At 43.3% G+C, this 16,470-nt stretch overlaps 1 protein-coding gene across 1 annotated transcript in view; it reads left to right on the top strand.

The window, feature by feature from the left end:
* LOC307268682 (voltage-dependent calcium channel subunit alpha-2/delta-1-like) overlaps window positions 1-16,470 on the top strand; it is a 92,121-nt gene that overhangs the window by 13,885 nt on the left and 61,766 nt on the right. The window contains exons 2-3 of the mRNA XM_080051414.1: window positions 10,508-10,589; window positions 12,349-12,465. Of these exons, the coding sequence (XP_079907540.1) occupies window positions 10,508-10,589; window positions 12,349-12,465 (199 nt within the window). The remainder of the gene's footprint in view (window positions 1-10,507; window positions 10,590-12,348; window positions 12,466-16,470) is intronic.

Raw genomic sequence — 16,470 nt, 5'->3', positions numbered from 1 at the left:
TTGCGTTACCTGTCTTGAAAGCCAGTTGAAGTTGCTATTAGCCTTGTCCCTTTAGGCCGGGCTTACCATCAGCTACCTTTTCTCATACATTTATAAGTCCGCTTAAACAGATATTTCCCATTGTCGTCAACTGGTCAAACACTGACTGCCGTAACATGGACATCGCTTCAGACTCCCGGCACATTTAAGTAGTCTCTTGTATCAATGTTAGGACAAAGGAAGGGCTAAGATTATGTTATTGGCTTTATAACAAATATATCTTGTTTTCACAGGCTGAATAGCAGCAGTAGTAGTAGTAGTGCCTCTTTAATTCAGTCATCACAGTAGAAATACAGTCCATTCCAGAAGAAACAACACAGTGATTGTGTGGACTTGTCTCCTGCGATGCCTGATTGGTCTAAATTGCCTAATCATCAGGGTTGTTGAGATGCAGTTAGACTCGCAACAACCCTGGACTTTTGTACCTGGCATCGTTTTACAGATTACATCAGCCCCAGATGTTAGGCGACACTGCATACTTACAGATTGAACTTCCATCTTAGTGTGTGTATAAGTGTGTAAGCGAGTGAAGGAATTAAAAAGGAGTTTTCAACAATTGCCCGATGGGGGAAAAACAAAACGTGTGCCGCGTAAGTGGGTGATATTAATGACTCATTGAGACAAGTGTGAGAGCAGAGAGGCTTGTGATGCCAGCAGGTTTCACACTTGGCTGAGTTTCACAGCTTTGGAGACTAACCGCTGTAGTGGCTTCATATGGCTCAGTCACCAGCCATTTTGAAGGCTTCCTTCCTTTCCACATACTGTAGCCCCCCCCCCCCTCTCCAATTTCCCCAAGGAAAGGGAGAGAGAGAATAACAGAGTTGGGTGGGTGGGGGGTAGAACAGGAGCCGAGCAATGGGAGGGGATAATGATGCTATCTCCTTTTTCCACATCCTGCTCCAAGTTTCCACTCTTTCCTTTAATGTTTTTGTTACTTTATTTTGAATGTTTCTATATTTAAAAGACCATTTCCTTATTTTGCTTCTATTCTTAAAGAAAAGTAAAGACAAGTTGAGCGGGGAGTGCATGCCCTTTACTGATAACAGGAAGATGTGGTCACATTTGTGGAAGTGGTTAATCAGAGCAATGCTTAGCCTTTCGATCGATTTTTATTAAACCAAGATCAGATTGATTTCAAAATTTGAGTTCAAACCAAGTAAAATGAGCCATTACTTAACTTTGCCACACTTGCAATGTGGTAAATGGTGCTGCAGTACGATCAGAAAATGTGGCATTGAACATAACATTTTGCTCAAAAGTTCAAAGTGAGGACAAAGTAAGCCCTTGTTGAAAAGGTGGATGGTAATGAACCTCAACTCTTCTTTGATAGGGCATAACTACACAACCACACACATTCAACACCTGTTGTAATGGCCCCCGCCCTTTTCCTTAAGGACAGCTGGGCTTTTTTTTGTAAAAGCCACATGCATAACAGCCCCAATACACACCTGCTCGCTATGGTTAGTGGACCTTAGCTTGACCCTGGAGCTCCATGTACAGTGGTCTGCATACTTAACTATGGCTCTGAAACATAAATCCTCTTTGAAGTAATTTGTAAGAAATTATATCCTAACATTTTCCTACTTACCCGCTCTGTGTGTGTGTGGGGGGGTGGGGGGGGGGGGGTTTAATAGCTAATGCCCATACTGTATCTGCCCTCAGCTGTCTCTCAGAAGGCTAAATATACTCTGGGTCTGCTATGCTACACATTCATCCAGCGTGAGAAAACCTGGTTCACGTTACACTGTATTTTTTTTAAATAAGATAACCTAGACAGGTATCATATGTCAAATGCCCCCTATCAGTGTGTAAGGTGTAAGGTTAATTCAAACTGTGGGGGCAAAGGGGTAATTTTCTTTATGGATTATGTCATGTATTTTTTATTGGCCGTGGTAAAGGAGCTGGGGGGATGATTTGTGGATGTACTTACAGTGTATTGTTTTCAGAGCGCTGGGAGCATGTTACAGTATTGGCAGTGGAGCAGTAACAGGTTGACCAAAGTATCGTGGTTGCAATAGGGATTTCCTTGCCCATTGCTTTAGCTGAAAAATGTCAATATACCACTACTATAAAAAATTTAGTTTTGTTAAGTTTGATGTTTTATTAAGCTTAATGTTATTAAGATCTTTATAAATATACTCATTGCCGTTCTTGTTGAAAATATGGATGCCATTCCTATATGTAAGGTAAAAGCTAGCTGTGTTGCCTTGTTAATCAGTTGTATGTTTCCTGTGTTGGCACCTCCTACTGGTGAGTTTGTGTAGTGGAGATTCAGGTCATGTGACCAGAAGTTACATCATCAGTTACTATGAGGCAGTCCTCCATCTTAGATATGAGAGAGAGGAAGCACATGTTCATATCCATTATCATCCAGGCGTTCACGTCCGAGAGAGAATCGTTGGTATGTGTTATCAATCTTTTGGGTCATCTATTATTTATATTGAGTTATATTTTGCAGATCGAAGCATGTTTAAGGTGTTTATTAACGGACACGGGAAGTGGTGTTTTCACGTGTCACATTATGTTTAGCAATATCTTAACACTTTGGATTTAATATAGATACAATTTATGTTTGGTGTATTACTACATATTATTTGTCACGTATTAGCATACATACGAACGTGTATGTGGACATATTTATTTACACTGTATTTTCTTTGTAGTTTTACTCCTATGGCCAATCAATGACTACAATAAAGAACTTCAACTGGAAGCCTCTGTTTACGTGGTGGTGATTGGGACGGAGTTATCCACCTGTATATCCATGCAAGGCGTGTGGAGAGGACAGGACAGTAAAACAACGCTCTCTAACGGACTGAACTGTGATGCAAAAGACATTTTTATCAAAATGTCGGAGAAGAAATCATCAAAATCTCAGTCATCACGGACACGGTCTCGTACCTCACGTTCATCTTTATCGAAGAGCTCCAACAGCTCTTCCACCAATGCCGCTGCAGCCTTAGCTCGTGCTGAAGCCCAAGCTGCTAAAGTAGAGGCATCATTTGCAGAGCAAGAAAGCCACATCAAAATGGAACAAGCACGCTTAAAGGTGGAGAAAACACGTTTGGAGGTATCCCTCGACACTCTTCAACTAGAGAAAAAAGCTGCTGCAGCAGAAGCTAAGGCTGAAGCATTAGAGGCAGCAATGGATGAGCAAAGCGAAGCCCTGAGCTCTAATATTGATATGGCAACGGATGACCCAGCAGAGCGCACAAAAGCATACGTTGAAGAGCAGATAAACACTGCTCATCAGCCAGTACCTGCATTGGGAAAACCTTCTACTGACAGTATTAGTCAACAAGCTACGGTTATCCAGCGGGTCCCAGACGCTAGTGTGCAGTGCAATTGGCAGGATAATAAACCAATCCACAACAGTCATCCTGGAGTGCAAGCATCAACAGTTGGACGCCAGAGAGGGCAGGCTGCTACTTACACTCCACAACCTTCTGATAGAAAGCCCCCAAAATTGTTGTATTCAGGACGGGGCATGGATCACATGAGTCCGACACAAGCAAATAATAACAGAGACTGTTCACAAGCTTCTCCGTATGCAAATGCTCATCAGGCTCATCCGTCTGACAGCCAGAGCATGTCAGACTTTGTCAGGTTTTTTGCAAGACGGGAACTTGTGTCTTCAGGGCTTCTCCAATTCAGTGATCAACCAGAGAATTACAGAGCTTGGAGAGCATCATTCCTCAATGCCATACAAGGTTTAAACCTAACAGACAGCGAAGAAATGGATCTGTTAGTGAAGTGGCTAGGTGCAGAATCAGCGACTCAAGTGAAGAGGATAAGAGCTGTGAATGTCCACCACCCACAGAATGGGCTCAAAATGGCTTGGGATAGGCTCAACGAGTGCTACGGGTCGCCAGAGGTCATAGAGAATTCGTTGTTCCAAAGACTGGAAGACTTCCCGAAGATCACGAATAAGGACCATAAGAAGTTGAGAGAGCTCGGTGACTTGTTAATGGAGCTTGAAGCGGCTAAATCAGATAGAGATCTGCTCGGACTTACTTACTTAGACACCGCTCGTGGTATCAACCCCATCGTACAGAAGCTGCCATACAATCTGCAGGAGAGATGGCTCTCTCACGGTTCTAGGTTTAAGGAAAATTTCAATGTTCCTTTCCCTCCATTTGACTACTTTGTGGAATTTGTGTGCCAGCAAGCCAAAATGAGAAACGACCCTAGCTTCTCACTCACTGCAAGCAGTACTGAACCTACGCCGATGAGGAAATCAGCACCTAAGTACGACAGTCCAATCTCTGTCCACAAGACTGATGTGTCACCTAGCACCTCAACATGGGCTAACACAACACAGCAGAACAACATGGATGTTGCCAAGCAATGCCCCATACATAACAAACCACACCCATTGCAAAAGTGTCGTGGCTTTAGGGAAAAATCCATTGAGGAAAGGAAGGCTTTTTTAAAGCAACATGGCATCTGCTACAAATGCTGTGCATCATCAGCACATTTGGCCAAAAATTGCAACAGCTGCATCAAGTGTGATGAATGCGGGAGTGAGAGTCACAACTCAGCCCTGCACCCTGGACCTGCACCATGGCTCTCGATGGCCCACACCCCTCCATGTGAGCATGGCGGGGAGGGAGGATTCAATGCTGATGAGGCTACTGTTTCGGCGACCTGTACTCAGGTCTGTGGGGGAGATCTCACCGAAAAATCATGTGCTAAGATTTGTCTCGTGAAAGTCTATCCAAATGGCCAGCAGGAAAAGGCAATGCGGTGCTACGCAATACTAGACGATCAGAGCAATCGTTCGTTAGTAAGGTCTGAGTTCTGTGACCTCTTCAACGTCAAATCCCACAACTCTCCTTACTCACTTAAGACATGTGCTGGTGTAGTTGAGACATCAGGCAGAAGAGCACATGGTTTCCAGGTGGAATCCATAGATGGACAAGTTACTCTCTCTCTACCTACACTGATTGAGTGTAACAAAATTCCAAACAATCGCTGCGAAATACCCACTCCGGAAGCGGCACAGCATCACGCACACCTGAAACCTCTGGTGCATCACATCCCAAAGCTAGACCCTCAGGCTCCTATTATGCTCCTACTTGGCAGAGACATAATAAGGGTTCACAAAGTAAGGAAACAGATAAATGGGCCACATGATTCACCCTATGCCCAGAGGCTGGACTTGGGATGGGTTATCGTTGGTAATGTTTGTCTTGGAAGTGTCCACAAGCCAGCCACTGTGAGCACCTATTTTACCAACACTCTGGAAAATGGACGCCATTCTGTCTTTGGACCATGTCCTAACCACTATGTTGTGAAGGAGAAGTTATATGACAACAAGGCCACAAGTCTCCCTGCACCTGTCCATGTGGAGGCTCCCGCATGTGAGGACTACGGAGAGCATCTGGGACGTCATGTCTTTGGACAGACAAAAGATGATGACAAAATAGGCCTTTCTGTTGAAGATATGCTCTTTCAGAAGACAATGGAACAGGGAGTCTATAAAGATGAGGACAATAGCTGGGTAGCTCCCTTGCCCTTCAGAGAGCCGCGGAGACGCCTTCCCAACAACAGGTCACAAGCAGCTGATCGCTTGTCTTCACTACACCGCTCCTTTAACAAGAAGCCTGAGATGAAGGAACATTTTATCTCTTTCATGGAAAAGATATTCAAGAATGGCCATGCAGAGGTAGCTCCTCCACTTAAAACGGAAGAAGAATGTTGGTACTTCCCTTGCTTCGGAGTTTACCATCCTAAGAAACCAGGCCAGATCCGGGTCGTTTTCGATTCAAGTGCTCAACACAAAGGTGTCTCACTGAATCAGGTACTTGTGACTGGCCCAGACCTCAATAACAGTCTCCTTGGGGTACTGATTCGTTTCCGAAAGGACTCCATTGCCATCACAGCGGACATACAACAGATGTTCCACTGCTTCGTTGTCAGACCAGAAGACAGGAATTACCTACGATTTCTCTGGCACAGGGACAACGACCTGGAAAAAGACATCGTGGAATATCGCATGAAAGTGCATGTCTTCGGCAATAGTCCATCGCCAGCCATTGCCACTCACTGTCTCCGGCGAGCCGCAGAAGAAGGAGAGAAAGAGTTTGGCAAAGACGCCAGGCAGTACGTCGATCGAGACTTTTATGTTGACGACGGACTGAAGTCTCTCCCCACAAAGGAAGCTGCCATTGATTTGCTCAAGAGAACGCAGAACATGCTGGCTTGCTCCAACCTCAGGCTACATAAAATAGCCTCGAACAGCCGAGAAGTCATGGAGGCATTCCCCATCGAAGATCATGCCAACGATCTGAAGGATCTGGAAATTGGCGTCGACCCCTTACCTATACAGCGCAGCCTTGGACTCTGCTGGGACTTGAAGACCGACACTTTCCTGTTCCAAGTGGCAGAAGAAAAGAAGCCCTTCACTCGCAGAGGAGTTTTAGCAACAGTCAACAGCCTTTATGACCCCTTAGGATTGGTGGCTCCAGTCACCATACAAGGCAAGGCTTTGCTTAGAGACCTCTCATCTGAGACTAGTGACTGGGATGCTCCATTGTCTCCAGATGGACAGGAAAGTTGGGAAAAGTGGAGAGAGTCCCTCAAAGAGCTGCAGCTCCTGAACATTCCAAGGCCATATACAAAAGTGTCTCCAGCCCTTGCGCAGCACAGAGAACTCTGTGTCTTTGGGGATGCTTCGAACAAGGCAATAGGTGCTGTTGCCTACCTAAAAGTCACAGATTCAGAAGGTAACTGCCGCACAGGGTTCATTTTAGGCAAGGCAAGATTGGCTCCACGGCCAGAACAAACTATACCTCGGTTAGAGTTGTGTGCAGCAGTGCTGGCTGTGGGCATGGCAGAACTCATTATTTCCGAGATCGACATTGAGTTTGATGCACTCACCTTTTATACTGACAGCAAAGTAGTCCTGGGCTACATTTACAATGAGAAAAGGAGATTCCATGTTTATGTCCACAACAGGATCCAAAGGATCAGAAGGAGCACAAAGCCACAGCAATGGCGTTATGTGTCTACTGAGCACAATCCTGCGGACCACGCCACAAGGTCTGTACATGCAGCTCATCTGAAGTACACAAGCTGGTTTACCGGACCTCAGTTTCTGTCTCAACCAGAGGAAACACCTTTCAAGACAGATGTGTTTGAGCTAGTAGACCCAGGACAGGATAAAGACCTGCGCACCCAAGTAACAGTGCTTGCCTCCACCACCGATGACAGCCGACTTGGATCCCAGCGTTTTCAACGCTTTTCGACTTGGAGGGCTCTTAGTCGTGGCATCTGTTTCCTCAGACGCACTGCCTACCACTTCAAGAAGGCTTCAGAAGATCCTGGCCGTACCTCCAAAGAATGGCATCACAGTGGAACACCATACTCAGTGAAGGAACTCAGGCAGAGTAGAAATGTCATCATTCTATCGGTGCAGCAGGAAACTTATGCTGAAGAGATCGATTGCATCAAGGATCAAAGAAATATGCCCAAGAGCAGCCCTCTCAGGATGTTGGATCCATTCATTGATGAGGATGGTCTCTTGAGGGTTGGAGGACGGATACAGGAGTCACATTTGGGATACGAGGAGAAAAGGCCCTTAATCATTCCTGGACGTCATCATGTTGCATCCCTTCTTGTGCGACATTATCATACAGAGTCACAACATCAAGGACGCCATTTTACTGAGGGCGCAGTCCGTTCAGCTGGCTACTGGATTGTGGGGGCCAAAAGGTGTGTAAGCAGCTTCATCTTCAAGTGCATCACCTGCCGTAAGCTACGAGGTACATGTGAGGTCCAGAAAATGGCCGATTTACCTCTGGATAGACTCAGCATGGACCCACCTTTCACTCATGTCGGTGTTGATGTCTTTGGACCTTGGACTGTCTCAGCACGTCGTACTAGGGGTGGCCATGCCGAAAGTAAAAGATGGGCCGTCCTATTTACCTGTTTGAGCGTCAGAGCTATCCATCTTGAGGTTATAGAGTCAATGGACAGCTCCAGCTTTATAAATGCGCTGAGAAGGTTCCTGGCAATCCGTGGGCCGGTCAAGCACATCCGCTCAGACCGGGGTACCAACTTCATCGGAGCGTGCAAGGAGCTAGGAATCCCTTCTAATGTTGATGAGGATATGGTGAAGAGGTACCTCTCTGAAAAGGGCTGCACCTGGACGTTCAACCCGCCTCATGCCTCCCATATGGGTGGGGCATGGGAGAGGATGATTGGAATCACCCGCAGAATTCTCGACTCCATGCTTCTCCAGTCCCAGACCTCCCGGCTCACTCATGAGGTGCTCACCACCTTTATGGCTGAGGTGATGGCAATTGTCAACAACAGACCCGTAGTACCTGTTTCCACAGATGCAGAAGATCCATTCATCCTCAGTCCTGCCACACTGCTGACGCAGAAAACCGGTCCTCATCTCATCCCTCCAGGTGACAACAAGAACCTACATAAGCGACAGTGGCGACAAGTGCAAAGCCTGGCCGATACCTTTTGGGACAGATGGCGCAAACAGTACTTGTCTACCCTGCAAGCAAGAAGGAAATGGACGTCTGACAAACCGAACATCACTCCAGGTTCGGTGGTTCTCATGAGGGATAGCCAGTCTAAAAGAAACAATTGGCCTATGGGAGTCATATCTCAGGTGTTCCCCAGCAAGGACGGAAGAGTCCGTAAAGTCGAGGTGAAGATCTACAGACAAGATGGACCGAAGCTGTATCTCAGGCCTGTGGCTGAAGTGGTTCTGCTGTTCTCTCCCGAGGAACAGGCTTGATCGATTTCCTCCTTTAGAGGTGGTTTGTGGAAATGTTATGGTATCTAGGGATACCAGACGGGGAGTGTGTTGCCTTGTTAATCAGTTGTATGTTTCCTGTGTTGGCACCTCCTACTGGTGAGTTTGTGTAGTGGAGATTCAGGTCATGTGACCAGAAGTTACATCATCAGTTACTATGAGGCAGTCCTCCATCTTAGATATGAGAGAGAGGAAGCACATGTTCATATCCATTATCATCCAGGCGTTCACGTCCGAGAGAGAATCGTTGGTATGTGTTATCAATCTTTTGGGTCATCTATTATTTATATTGAGTTATATTTTGCAGATCGAAGCATGTTTAAGGTGTTTATTAACGGACACGGGAAGTGGTGTTTTCACGTGTCACATTATGTTTAGCAATATCTTAACACTTTGGATTTAATATAGATACAATTTATGTTTGGTGTATTACTACATATTATTTGTCACGTATTAGCATACATACGAACGTGTATGTGGACATATTTATTTACACTGTATTTTCTTTGTAGTTTTACTCCTATGGCCAATCAATGACTACAATAAAGAACTTCAACTGGAAGCCTCTGTTTACGTGGTGGTGATTGGGACGGAGTTATCCACCTGTATATCCATGCAAGGCGTGTGGAGAGGACAGGACACTAGCTGTTTCAACCACTTTATGATGTGGTAAGCCGGCTGCTAGCTGTAGTTTAATTTCATTTACATCAATCAACTCATCTAAGTTTAGTTTGATATAATATCGAAAAAGGACAACTTTTATGCTTAATCATGAGGCTTCTGTAATGTAACTTAATTCAAACAGGGACAATGTACAAAAGAAACATTAACCTTGTTTAGAGCGAGGAGAGATGCATTGTACCAGGTTTTAGCAAATTGCTATTTTCCACCTGTAGTCCCTGGGCCGGTAAGAAGAATGAATACTACAAAATTAAACAAGATACAATAGTATATAAACATTCTATAGTTTATTATATTATTATATAGTATGCCGACTTTTTACATTTTGGAAGTATGAATATTTCAGTGCAGTTCATTTTGGGTGGGCGGTCGTGTCATGTCTCACCTGCCAAGTTAAGAGATGGATTGGTGTTTTGACAGCGGGCTGGTGTAGTCGATACGGTCTCACATACACCACGCACACTCGTGCACCAACATTCATGAACTGAACTGAACTGCATGTCAGGGATTCCATATAAGGGCGTGGTGTGGTGTCCTAAGTTACTGGGCATAAAGTACACGTATTACCATTTAGACATGCTGGTAATTACTGTTTAGATATGTTTTACTATTTCCTTTCTCTTTTTCTTCACATTCTGTCCTCTTTCCGATCAGAAGAATGCATTAAACAGCATCAAACCCTCGTGGAAATGACAGGCTAATGCTGACAAAGAATAGCTTTCGCTTAGATGCATAGCTCATGTGGAGTAGAGCAATGCATCCACTTGGCTAGACATTGTTATTCCATGCTTCCCTTCCCTGAATCTATAAATATATTTTTTTCTTTCTGGCATATTGTGGCATTAAGCTGTAAAGCTGAACTAAGGTCACGTGATCTTGTGGGCTGTATTCAAATTGAATTAGAGTGGAGCAGCTCAACAAATTGGATTTGACTGTCTAGGCCAATTGGAAGCTTTCCATTAAATTAGGTTTGGTTGGCTAATTGATTGTTTTATTTTTGTGTGTTATAAGAATAAAGGAATGGGTGGACCAGATGCAAAAAGACTTGATCACAATAACAGACTCGGCCACTGGAATGGATAGCCTAATAAAGGTAAGCATGACTTTCTGTCTCACACACGCACACACGCACACACACACACACACACACACACACACACACACACACACACACACACACACACAGTGCAATTCCTAAATCATACACGTCATCATGGCTTAAGGCTCAGCTTGCACATTGTATCCCCCACAAAAAAAGTACATTGATTAAAGTTTGTTTTAAGAAGAATGAACAGGACAACCATGACAGGCAAATGTCCTATCATAGCTTTGTACATTACCCTACGATTTGAAATAGAACACAAAGTAACTAATGCACAGAGAGTGTAGGCTATGTAGCCTAGAGTAAAACTATTTATATCACACCAATAAATGTACATGTGCCAACATTGTAGTTGTGTAAAACATGTAGTTTTTGGTACTTACAGTCTGAAGCAAATAAGTACACTAGTCAAAAAGCAAACACCACGGCTACTGATTTAGTAGCTAATCAAATGTTAATTTCAGTTTGACTTTATATAAAAACCCACTCAGATTCGGTATTGGAGAGAATTATCGTGTGTACTTTCCGTCACTTTTTTCCTCTCATTAACCCTCCTTGCACGACCTCAGCTGTCACGACACATCACCAGTCTATATATAGAAACTTCCCATTAGACATAACGTTGCATCATTTCTTCTGCAAGCCCAATGTACACGCTCAGATAAGATCAGCATCATGACTCTACTGCCTTGGCCATAGTACTTGAGCACTCACACACACACAAAACACAGACATACACATATACACAGTCAAACGCCCACAAATGCAGACATACACATATACACACTCGTAAACCCACAACTGACAAAGGAAAAGAAGCGTTTTAGTTCCACATTGATTGACTTAATGCATCGGGCACTTGTGCTCCCTACTCTCTTTGAGATTGAAATAAATTCTACATTATTATTATTATACATAAATGATATAAATACATAGTATAATAAAAGTACTTTCAGTTCCAGTATACATATTTAAAATGGGTGAAAAAGTAGTTCAGTAGTATTACTTTTTAATATTGCTATTTCAATAAAGTGAAATGCATCAGACGCCTGGAGGATGAAGACAACTACATGCATGCTCCTCAGTTCTGTGATTTGAATGTTGGATGAAATGAAATCCCCCCCGGCTGCTAAATAATTGGCTGTTTGGCATTTGTGTTTCTTATTTCTTTTTTTGCTGGAGCATATTCCATAGCACACTAAATGGTCTTGTTACGTAACCTGACATCGCAGTTTAATCAGTGAACATGTAGGCTCCTATTATAAATCATGGTGTGTTGGTCAGTGAGGTCCAACCACGACGAGGAACAGAAGATAACCGCCGGTGCTGCCTCGTATACAGCACGTATTTGGATAGAATATGTCCCTATGATGACGAAGTAACTACAGGGAGATCCTTTTGAGATTTGATCCCAAATATGTACTATCAGATGACTTGGTGACCGAGTGATTACCCTGTGGACCTACATGACACCTCATTGACTTTTTATTTTCTGTTTAACATTTGCCTCTAGTCTAATCCAAACAATGTAATTGGAAGTAGAGTACGCCATGGTAGTTGTTTATTTTATTTAGTCTTTTGTTTTTGTGTCCCTTTTTAATTTTTTTTTGTGTGTGTGTATGTTCTCTAAAAATAAAATCCATAAAGTATATATATTTTTTTTTAAACTATACCATTAACAGCGTACTTCTGCAGTTCTCAGTCACAGTTCTGCTCCCAACTGATCCCTGCTCTGTCACTCTGTTCTCAGATATATCACAGACACAAAAAGGACTTCAGCGTGGAGACCAACAACCCAAGGCAATTGGTGTCGACAGCTGCTGGGAATATAGAGAAATTGCTGGCTAACCGCTCCCAAGCCCTAAAGGTGAGTGACTCTCAAAATGATCTGGCAACCTTGTTTCCAAAATAATTTTTTGGGGGGGTTATTGCTTCTTCTTCGAGACCATTTAGAGGGTGATCATTTTAGTATTGAGGTAGATAACAACATTAAAATGCAATTTCTAGTGTGCTTGTGAAATCGAGTCAAAGCATCTCTCGAAGCACAGTGCCCCAGAGCCCACACTGAAACAGTCTGCTTCCCCTCATTTCACGTTAGAACAGACACTGGAGCACAGCCACTGCTTCAGGCAACTCACTGATCCAATATAAGCAGACATCCTCCAGCTAGATGACTTCTTTCAAAGTTACCAGTCTGGCTTGCTTTATGCCAAAAAATTAAAATTAATTGGGTGCATATGTGGTGTATCGCTACTGTTTTTTCAATGTTTTTATTTATTTTTTAATTTCTTTAAATTTTTGTACAGCTATTTAGTTAAAACTTTTAGGAATCTATCTTTCACGTAAACACTCTAGCCCGTGGCCACAACGACTTATTTTCGGATTCATTTGAACCAAACAGAATGGAAATACTCTGAATGCTTCACTAGCTAAATGCTTTTTAATTTTGTTGTGATGTGACCCTGACAATTTTCGCCCACATTCAGCTGAACTAACTGACTACTGCACAATTGAAAGACCTTGGCATAGCTGTGAGATGTGGTCAGATTTGGTTCCTCTGTTTGTCTTGACTAGATAGAACAGTAAATCAGTGTATACTGTACGTTACAACCTTTTGACTGACAATAGAACACCTTAGCTGCAACATACCTATCCCTCAACCCCAATCTCAACAACTATTGGACATATTGTCCGGGAATTTGTAAAGGCACTCGTGGTCACCAGAGGAGGAATACTGGAGATATTGTTGACCCCTTGATTCTTAATGTAGCATCACCCTCAGGTCAACTTATCACGTAGGCTATGCAGTTAACATCTCAACATGTACTTGAGCTTTACTTTGTGTTATTTAACATGGTTAGCATGCTAACTCAAAACACTAAAATGGCGGTTAACATCAACATTGTCATTGTGAGAATGTTAGCATGCTGATGCTCTCAGCCTATGTTAATCCTCAAAGAGGGTGTGGGTGTGGCTATAAACTCTTAGCCTTGTGCACATCTGCTAACAACCTGCTCCTTAGTTTAAACACAACAGTGTCCGACCAATTAAATTAGGATCTCCCAGCCCTCCCAGGCATGATCAAGCCGGCTCATGTGTGACATAAAATATCCAATTAAAGCCTGACAGCCTGTTGCTATAGTAACTTTCTCATTGATTACCCCATCAATCCAGCCAAGCGTTTTGTTTTTCTTTACAACCCAATAACTGCCAGGGGGACGAGGGACAATTAGTTTTTTATGTTGTGGTTTCGCACCTTGGGAGAAAAACACGACTGCTCAGTGAATTGATGGCAGCGGAATAGAGACGTTAAACAACAGGCTGCATTCGGCCATTTTATCAGCACCATCTGCTGTGTCTTTCACCTGCACTAGCTTGCGACAGTTGTTAAGCCGTTTGCCGGAAGTTTGAAAACGGCGAGGGAGGTAGTAATGATCCAAACACAAATAAGTAATAATAATGTAGCGGAGCACCATATGCCGATTTCTTTTCTACCTCTCAAAACAGATATTTACTTGTCACTGCCTTGGGATGGAAGAGTAGATGGCCCTTAGGTGGTGGCATCGTAGCTACTGTAAATGCTGCTCTGTGTAATGAAGTGGAGTTGAGACAGCTTTATGACAATCAGTTTATAGGGGGACTATATATAGTTGCCACTTAACTGTATCAATGAATTGGAGTGGGAGTAGAGAAAGGAAGTCTGCAGCCTCTGTAATGTTCTTGACCGGACCTACACACTGGATATCTCTGTGTGCTGGTTTTCAATCCTTACATTTTGAGGAGATGAATTTGAAGAGATGATCAAAGTTTAGCAAACTAATGTGGACGCTTGCACCTTAGTATCCCCATTCTTTTGCTACATATCATCTTTTCCTTCTCTTCTTTCTCCCCTTTATGTTCTGTGTCCATCCCTTGTTCCTTTTGGAAGGGCTGATTTCACACAGCGTGAAGTGATCATATATTGTGTAAGACGTTATAGATTTCTGTCTGAAAGAGAGAGAGAGAGAAAAAGAGAGAGATATTGAATGGCTTGATGTGTATGAGAGAGAAACGATGATGAGTAGAGGGAGAGTGGTAGGAAGCCCATGAGTGCACTAAGCCTTCCATGTGGCAGCTACAAAACACTACTAGCCTATTACAGACCTCCCATCCATTAGCATCGTGGCCTTTTAATACACAATTCAACAGGCTGCACTCTCTTCTATTCACACAGCACTGCTACATGCTGTGGTACATCAACAAAGTACCTCTGTTACACTGTATTCAAGTTCTTTTTGTGATTAGATACTGCTTACGGCCCCCACACACATCCTACCTCTACTGCGCGTCTACCTCGCGTCTGCGTCTGACTTTTTGTCACAGACTGTGAAATCAACGTAGAGCGAGCACACATCCAACCTCAGACGCACTGCTGAGGCGCGTCGGAGGCACGTCTGCAGCGACGCTCCCCTTCACCTCAGGAGGCTCGCCTATTTTTTTTCTGAGAGCAGCGCGTCTCTCTCGCGTCTCTGTGCTTTAACTGATAGAGAAATACTCTGCTGACAGTCACACCAGCAGCATTCACTCTAGTTACACGTTTACCCGGTGTGTTTATTTCAAAATAAAACATCCCTCAGTCGTATACGCGAATAATCCCTTTATTTCACGATTTAATTGTGCAATCAAAATCAGAGGGATTTAAAACCTAATTTTCAATTAGTTCTGGCATTTCATTTTTGGATAAATGACACATATAGAGATCCAATATAGTGAAGAAATAAAAAAGATCATGATGAGCGCAACAGTTTTCCGTTGCTCTATCTGTGTCTACGGCCTTCTTCTTCCCCGACCACACCCCCCTCTCTCTCTCCCGTATAAATCAGTAAAGTGATTTTTGAAATACTCTGCTGAGAGTCATATTGACTTCATACTGGCAGCTTTCGCTGTAGTTTCACCATTTCCTGGTGTGTCCCCTTCAAAATAAAACTTCCAACAAGCGAAAATATGGCAAAAAAAAAGAAAAAAAATGGCAATGGGGCGCACGGATTACTGTCCAGACTCAATATAAATCATATGCATCATAGATGACATGAAAGAACTTCATTTTTAATGGGAATTATCTATGAAAACTCTATGTAGAAAGATAGGGCTTTTAGAAGCAGCGCTGCAGCAGCAGCTGCTGAGACGTTGCATGTGTGTCCGAGACGCAGGATGTGTGTGTGTGGGGCGCGTTACGCGCCCCACACACATCCTGCGTCTACCTCTGGAGCGCGTCGCGTTACCTTACTGCTGCCTCTCTCGGACTTTTCTCGGACACACATGCAACGTCTCAGCAGCTGCTGCTGCAGCGCTGCTTCTAAAAGCCCTATCTTTCTACATAGAGTTTTCATAGATAATTCCCATTAAAAATGAAGTTCTTTCATGTCATCTATGATGCATATGATTTATATTGAGTCTGGACAGTAATCCGTGCGCCCCATTGCCATTTTTTTTCTTTTTTTTTGCCATATTTTTGCTTGTTGGAAGTTTTATTTTGAAGGGGACACACCAGGAAATGGTGAAACTACAGCGAAAGATGCGAGTATGAAGTCAATGCAACTCTCAGCAGAGAATTTCAAAAATCACTTTACTGATTTATACGGGAGAGAGAGAGGGGGGTGTGGTCGGGGAAGAAGAAGGCCGTAGACACAGATAGAGCAACGGAAAACTGTTGCGCTCATCATGATCTTTTTTATTTCTTCACTATATTGGATCTCTATATGTGTCATTTATCCAAAAATGAAATGCCAGAACTAATTGAAAATTAGGTTTTAAATCCCTCTGATTTTGATTGCACAATTAAATCGTGAAATAAAGGGATTATTCGCGTATACGACTGAGGGATGTTTTATTT

The sequence above is a fragment of the Ammodytes marinus genome (assembly GCF_949987685.1).
Source record: "Ammodytes marinus genome assembly, chromosome: 22".
Taxonomy (NCBI): domain Eukaryota; kingdom Metazoa; phylum Chordata; class Actinopteri; order Uranoscopiformes; family Ammodytidae; genus Ammodytes; species Ammodytes marinus.
This window is presented reverse-complemented; position numbering and strand designations above follow the sequence as displayed.